At 38.3% G+C, this 7,881-nt stretch overlaps 1 protein-coding gene and 1 long non-coding RNA gene across 8 annotated transcripts in view; both read right to left on the bottom strand.

Annotated features, from left to right (window-relative positions):
- The window catches only part of LOC143210638 (uncharacterized), a 61,157-nt gene extending 55,131 nt beyond the window's left edge, over nt 1–6,026 (bottom strand). Inside the window, exon 1 of the long non-coding RNA XR_013009307.1 lies at nt 121–6,026. This is a non-coding gene — a long non-coding RNA (uncharacterized LOC143210638). The remainder of the gene's footprint in view (nt 1–120) is intronic.
- Nucleotides 1–7,881, bottom strand: part of Kcc (solute carrier family 12 member kcc) — a 197,055-nt gene that overhangs the window by 131,535 nt on the left and 57,639 nt on the right. Inside the window, exon 2 of one of the 7 annotated variants that reach the window (XM_076427664.1) lies at nt 6,033–6,326. The exons of the other annotated variants lie outside the window; for them this stretch is intronic. Within the exon in view, the coding sequence (XP_076283779.1) occupies nt 6,033–6,090 (58 nt within the window). The 5' untranslated portion in view covers nt 6,091–6,326. The remainder of the gene's footprint in view (nt 1–6,032; nt 6,327–7,881) is intronic. 7 annotated transcript variants of the gene reach the window in all.

Raw genomic sequence — 7,881 nt, 5'->3', positions numbered from 1 at the left:
CTTTGTTTAAAATGTATAATATTCAAATGTTCTCGGCGCAACGGTTCGATCAGTTTATAGGAAAAAAACAAAATTTGCACGTTAGTTTGGAACTTTCAACGTTTCGATATTTCAAACAACATTTGTTTAAAATCTTCATGACGAGTGTGACTCGTTAAAATACGGCAAGGGGTTAACGTCACCTGTAACTTGATGGTTATCGTTGGGTCTCTGACGACCCAAGTGTATTTATGTGCTATGCCCAAATATTAATTCACTTTCAAGTTCTGAGCCTTCGTAAAATTGTTATTGCGTTCAGATTAAAATATTTAAAGAGAAATGTTGTTCAGAATGGTGATCTTGAGAACATATATCAAGGTCATTGAAATCGGAGGGGTGGGGTAGCACATCGACAAGTTTACCCACATTTGTTAACATTTTGTTAACAACAACATCATCTTGTTGTTTCGTAAAACGGAGTCAATAATATTCATGCTTTTTACAGTTGCTTAAATTGATTAAATTTATAGTTGCTTGTTATTCACCAGAAAGAGAAGAGATAACTTTGTGCTCGTTATAAAATTCGAGATGAAAGGAACATGGCTTTTCATTTCAAAGAATGGAGGCTAGCTTGATGTCTCTTCTGTCTCTCCAGCCATGCGAAATGTGTTTGCTTTGCATTATGTTTCTCTCTATAGAACACACGTACGCATTATGTTTGAATATAATATCTTCTCGTGGAATAATGGAGACGTTCGAAATGAACGAGATTATCAATAAATCAATGTCAATTTAATGGGTCGGTTAAAGAAGATTGAATTGGACACATTGCTTAATGTTGTTTCGTATATTTTTGTTTGTGGACATTCTACGTTTGCACCAGGTTTAAAATGCCACCAGTATAAATAAAACAATTAAAAAACACAGTAGAAGAATTCAACAAGGATTTTCACAATACCCTATCCCCATTAAGTTCAAAAAATGGTTAAACAAGCCACAGAGAAGAAAAATTAAAAACTAATTGCTTTAAAATGGCATCATGATAGACAAAGCGATTAAAGACCACACTCGAAGAATTCAGCAAGAATTTTCACAAACCCCTACCCCCATTAAAAAATGCTTTAAAAAGCCGCAGAAGAAACGTTGTACCTTAAATGAAATAAAATGGCACCACTATGGACGAAACGATTAAGGAACACGACCGAAGAATCCACCCCGGACTGTAATTAAGATTCCCCGATTAAAGTAGCAAGAGTTGACTACGAAGCTCCTCCATTATTTTAGCTAAGCAGTAATGTCTCGTCGTCACCATTTTCCGAACAAGTTCCCAAGGGAGACAATGCAAGAGCTTAATGCGACTTTCGATTAATATTCTATTCTCACATTTCGCTATTGGCAGGTGTGAATGCGCACGTCGGCTCTATTATTCCTTGGAGAGTGTGTGCGCGTTTCCTCGCGAACCTAAGTCCTCGTAAAAGGTGTACTAGTCGTCATTATGTTTCTCTCGGTTTAAAGATTAACGATCGACCGATTTAACTTGGGTCGAGTTACTCGCAACCGAGGAAACGTATATCTTACACGGCTGGTTTAAGAGGTGGTGTAGATTGCAGGTGATTTTCTGGGCGTTCCATTCTTGGAGAGAGAAAAGAATCCTGCATCCTTTTTAATTTACATCTTTCACTCTATGCATTTATTTAAAAAATGAATAAGTGGAACAAGAAACACTGGGAACATAAAAGTGATTCAAGAGTATCGACGTATCATCATCAACTTACTTACAGGATCAAAAGAAGAAATAAATTTTTATTTCAGTACCTTGTAATTAATGAAAAAAATTGTTATATTGCATACAGATCTGCAATCTAGTTGGAACTGTAAATTCTGAATATTATCGACACATAAGTACCGAATACAACGTTTTTCCTGTGTGAAATGTAAAAAGAATTAGAAAATTATAAATTCCTCGAATATAAACAATATTTACATTGAACGTACAATTTGAATATTAATTATAAGTGTAAATTACAAGATAAAGATGTATTTCTAACCTACGAATAAATATCCTAATTTTATCTTTAAATTTTAAGTAAAAGAAACGCTTTGGACTTTCGTTCGAACTCAATATTTCTTGATTCTAAAATGGGACATTTGACATGAAAAATAGAACGGGGAATGAAGGTTTCTGAGATTAATCTCGCCGTGATAAAACGGTTCGAGGAAATAAAAGAATAATTAGGTGAGTATATCCGGTGAGGACTGGCTGAACGACTCGCAGTCTAGTTACGAAGATCCTTGAAACGCGGGCCGAGCGCCGCGAATTTACTCGCGAGGTGGTGGTATGTTCCGCGAGGAAAATCGTAAAGGGCGGTGCTTTCACAAGAGTAATGTACGAACGACAGAAGGGAAAGACCGCTCGGCGAGTTAACTCGACGAGACGGGTGCTGATTTCGCCCCGGGGAAACCCATCGAACGAGGAAATGTAACAGCCAGAGAGACCAGCCAAACGGAATTTCGATCGTTGCATGAATCAGTGGAATGGGCCGACCAAAGTCAGACGCAGATGCTGTCGGTTAGGTCGTGGGGGAGAGGAGAGGGGGGACCGTATTTCTCGTAGCCAAGATTGGAAAGTATTACGAGCCTCATGTAGGAAGTACGTAACGAGGATGGTGATGAAAGAGCTCCAGTAGAATGTGGCGGTCTTAATCAGACATTGGACGTAAACTTCAAAAGAGACGCGGAATTACGATCGTGTGGCTGTGGAATAAGACGGTGAGAACTCAATTCAGACCACTCGGGGGAAAAAGTTGCTTTTATTTTTAATGTTGTTGTTAACCCGTAAGTGGACCTTCAAAATGTAACTTAAAAATGCAATGATGAAAAGTGCCTTTTTCAAACTGTTCAAAGAATCAGTAGAACAATAAGATTGCGATAGAAGTAGAATACAGGAAAAACTTCAATACACAGTCGAATAATGATTTTATAAGCGATTAATTAATAAATCGTTGAACCAATCCTAGAGATTGTTTAGCGTGTTACAAGAGCCAATACGATCCAGTAGAATAGGTCTGCTTTAATCAGACGTAGTATACCTTGATTGATTTCTTCAAACAACTTCAATGAATCAGTGGAGTATGAAGTTTATGGTCACAGAAAGTATGCGGAAAAATGTTCTCAGCACTTTAAGAAATACAGTTAAATATTTATTTTGTAAATGATTGATCAGAGAGATACTAGAAAACATTACAACGTCAGGTAAAGAAGACTTTATCTTAGGAATTATTCATGTTGCCAGAAAGGAACTGTACAGACTAGTAGAATAGTACTGTCTTGGCCAGACATCGATTACCCTGAAGGAAAATAACTTCATTTCACTCTTTAACAGACTATATGCCGTGGTAGACAGGAAGGAAAATTTATAACAGTAACTATTTATTATAGTAAAGAAAATATACCCCATTTTATACTACCATAAAAATAATTGGTATTCCTCAAGACCACAATTTTTGTCAATTTCCCGAAACATATTTTTCGAGGTACTTTTTCTACATATTTTGTATTCCTCTTGTAACCAGAACGGAGCTGGCTTCGTTAAACGTGGAATTCATGAAAGAGAAGTAAGCATAGAACACAGTCTAACTATTTCAAGAGCAATCAAGAAGAGAAGTAAAAGCGACCTTCAAATTAGTAGAATGAGAACGCGACGGTCAGACAGACGGTTTGTAGAGGAAACCAGCACCGTTTTCGGAACAGCGTAACATTTCCACAATGTCGCGAAGTTAGGAAAAATAATTTGCGGGATTGACTGGTCTAAATTTATACAGTGCTCGGTACCGCCGATTTTATTTCCAGAATCGCAATTATCGTCTTAGATTATTCAAGGCTGCTCTCCGGCGCGGTGATATGACACTGATATCGAATGTTTATTTTAAGTCGCTCTATTTTCCGTCGAAGGCACTCGATATCTAGCGCTGACCCTATGCCCGTTCACGTCAAGCTAGCTTAAAAGGTTCGTACACGGTATCGAAATAAACTGCCCCCCGTACCCCCGTCCCCTGTTCCATGTTCCCCGTTCCCTGCCACCCACAAGCTCCTTTTCGTCGATCGCCATTGGCCGTTTTATCGGCAGCGGACGGTAATAAATTGTCTTGTGCGCGTTAAGTGCGCCAAAGTTTGGTCCCGTTCAAGGAAAATCGAATTTCCACACCGGACAATTTTCGAATGACCGACCAGCTTCGGGAAATATTCTTAGGGGTCGTATCGATCCTGCCAGCTACAAAGTGATACGAGTCACAGGGGCATAAAGTTCTTCGGAAGTTGTATAGCATCAACCTACATACGATAACATGCATAATGAGGTATTAATGTCAAACGTTCCGTTGATCGGTCAATAAATGTTCAATTTCTCCTTTGAGCTCAACGCGGACAAAAATTATCGAGAACCGCACTCGATCAAATAGAAAGGTACAGGCAATAAGTCATCCACGAATTTTCACTGAGGAATTTAGTCTTCGATTTTTCATCGAAATTTCACTACCATTTTTATTGAGGGAAGTTAATTTAAATTACGAAAGGAAATTTTTTAGAGGGCAAATTTATATTGATAAGTAATGCAGTCGAAGAATTAGAGAAATTTGAATTGCCCGAGTATTTGAAAAAAGTAAATTTTCTTCTTGAAAAATTTCTAGCTAAATTTTCCAATCGAATTTTTATGGAAAAAGTTCTCACATTGTCATAGGAAAAAAATTAAACCACTCCCATTTCCATTATTCGAATTTTGATGGAGAAAAAATTTTCAATCTCCTATTTTTCATCCATAAAAATTTCCATCCCTACATTTCATACGGAAAATTTGTTTAGCATCCCATATCCTGGTTCAAAAAAATTTCGATACCAAAAATTTCCATGAGAAATCGTGCACAAAATTTCCATTGGAAAAAGTATTCAACCCTCAAATTTCCATTCAGAAAAAATATCTTCCTTTAAATTCTTGTCGAAAAACATGACCCGTGAATTTCCAATGGCAAAATTTCTTTTACCCTCGAATTTTTATAAATAAATTTTTCCACGCCCATAACTTCCTTCAAAGAGATATCCACCCCTGGATTTTCATTGAGAAGAATTGCCATCCCCTGATTTCGACTGGAAAAAAATTTGTAACCCTCAAATTACTATTAATAAATTGTAACACACTCGTAAGTTTCCTAAATAAAATTGTACCCTGGAATATTCAGTAAAAAAATTGTACCTCCTGATTTTCATTGAAATTTATCAACCCTCAATATCGACTGGAAAAATTTTATTAATCCACAAAATTCTATAAATAAATTATTTCACTCACAATTTCAACAAAATTTTCCACCCTCTAAAAGTCAGTCGAAAGAGAATTCTAGCTTCCAATTCGAAGTGAACAAATGTCTGTCCTCGAATTGGTGCAACCCTCAAATCTCTATAAATAAATTATTCCACCCTGATAATTTTCCTTGAAAAATTGTCCACGCTCGAAATTTAAGTTCAGCCCTCATAGTTCTATTAATAAACTATTCCGCTCCCATAATTACCATAAAAAATTTCAATCACCCAAATTCCCAAAGAAAGCTCACCATATATTTCTACCAAAATGAAAAATGGCGCCTGAACTTTCAATGGAAACTATTTTCAACCCCGAAGCTCTAATAAAAAAAGTTGTCCCGCCGGAAGAACCTCGATCGAAAGGACATCCATCGACGGAATAAATGGCTGGGAAAAGAAGAAAGCTGTCGATCGAGAAAAAAAGTGTGTCCAGCCCCGAAAGAAAAATTTCTCCCGTCCCAGATCAACGTTCCCGATCTCCGAAGACGCGCCCGGGTGACACAGATCTCTATTGAACCGGTCGATAATAGACGCTCTAACGTCGTTTCCTGTGCAGCCGAGTTCCTTGGAGTGGAGCGGAGCGAGTTCGGTCGAAACATCCGTTTGGGACGTCACACAATGGGACGTCGCGGCCGTCCGTCGGCCTTAGAATCGCGCCAGCTCTCGACAATGAGAAAAAGACTAAACGCGGACGGGGTACTTGCCTTCGACGAGCTGCTCCTTCTTCACCAAGATCAGAGGAATGGCCCCGGCGTTGCTCATGGTCCTCTTCTAGCCCGGTTTCACTCCCTTATCTCTCCTCTCCGGTCTGCTTCCGTTCCACCCGCGATCGGTTCCTTGGTTCTTGCTTTTCAGCCGCACGACACTGCCACCAGGCCCGATAACATCCGAGCGAGGCACACTCTTCACGATCTGTCACCGGGTCCTCGCGATTCCTCGCGATTCCGCGCGATTCCTCGCGCGCACTCGGGTCACCTCGATCCTACCGCGATCGATAACTGCACCGCCGATCGCGATTCAAAACAAATCTTTAGGGGACAAGGCTCTCGACATCTCTCGAACGAAAGAAGCTTTTGTTGTCCTCCGTGTGATAGGATAGTTTCGCAGTGGGAGAGGATTTTTAATGGTGACTTAAAATCAGCTTTAGATTTTTCATTGACGGAGTACGGTTTGAGGGTGAAATAAAATGTTGTATTTTCCAATTGCGATTTAAATTGAACTTGAATACCAGGGATCTTAACATCGCTTTCCTGATGAGATACAGAATTGTTTCGAACCTTCTTTCAATTCTGACATGAATTGAATATTAGACTATAGAGTATTTATGGTTTAAGACAATAGATTTTAAAAATTGCACGAATGAAAGGAAATGTGTTTATATTTTTGTTTGGCGAAGCACAATTGGATGATAAGAGAGAATTGATCTTCTCAGTGGTTTGTTGGAGGCAGTTTAAAAGAAAATGATGTTTGGATTCAATTTCTGAGGTTCCGTAGTTTAGCGAACGTCTTATGTTCCTCGCTAGGATCGTTCGAGCGAGCTGTGTTCCTTTGGGATGAACCAAGGAACGATTTACAGTCCCAAGACCATCTGAAGATCCCGAAACGATTTTGCGACTATAAATCGTTTCTTCTGTGTGAAACTTTTTTATAGCCTTCCGAAGAAAGGTTATGAGAATCCTTAGAATTTTTACGACTATTCTCGGGAAAATTTAATGGGCAGCGAATGGTCTTAATTGTGAGAGAAGAGGGAGGAAGTTTATTCGTGAGAGATAGTTTATTCGTGAATCCTTTTGTTTATGAACTCGATGTTCGAAGAATTGGCAACCCCTGGAAAAGAGTTTTCGGTCGCATTTAAGAATCGCATAATTTTCTTAAAATTGAAACAAATGAGATTACTTGACATGTTAGAAGACTTAGTTTATTAAGTAAATAGCAAACGAAATTTTGAAAAATTTCCTACACTGCAATTCAGTAATTCCAACACTACAATTCAATAATTATTCTTCCAAAAATGTTTATTAACAAATCCTCTCATCTACTGTCAACAAGAAAAGAACCACCTTAAAATCCTCGACTCCTGACTTTACATACAGTCGTTCCTAAAAAAACAGCTAATTACACAGAATCCTCTTAGCATCCTTTGTCTCCAAGGAACAAGCTACCCAAAGACCCGGAAACTTCTCAATTCATAAACAGACCATTACAAAAACCACGTTCCTCAACCACCAGACTCCTCTCTACATGCAAATGAACAACTAGATCCATTCTGCTTGGAGAAACGACAAAACATCGATGCGAGAACAGAAGCTATAGAAGACTTAAGCGATGATTTAAAGGACAAGACAGAGAAACTGCGATTTTTTAATAAATTTTATTATGTGTTCCCGTAGGAATTTTTTAACGTTTGAGAACTTGAATTACCGCTGACAGATCGCACCTTATGATAAGTGAATCTCAGTTACAAAGAAAAGCTGGGAAAAAGCTAAAAAAGAATTACTATTAACTATTAATTGCTTAATCGTCAAATCGGACAAAATTGACCTGAACTTCAAA

Source organism: Lasioglossum baleicum, chromosome 7 (genome assembly GCF_051020765.1).
Source record: "Lasioglossum baleicum chromosome 7, iyLasBale1, whole genome shotgun sequence".
Lineage (NCBI taxonomy): Eukaryota > Metazoa > Arthropoda > Insecta > Hymenoptera > Halictidae > Lasioglossum > Lasioglossum baleicum.
This window is presented reverse-complemented; position numbering and strand designations above follow the sequence as displayed.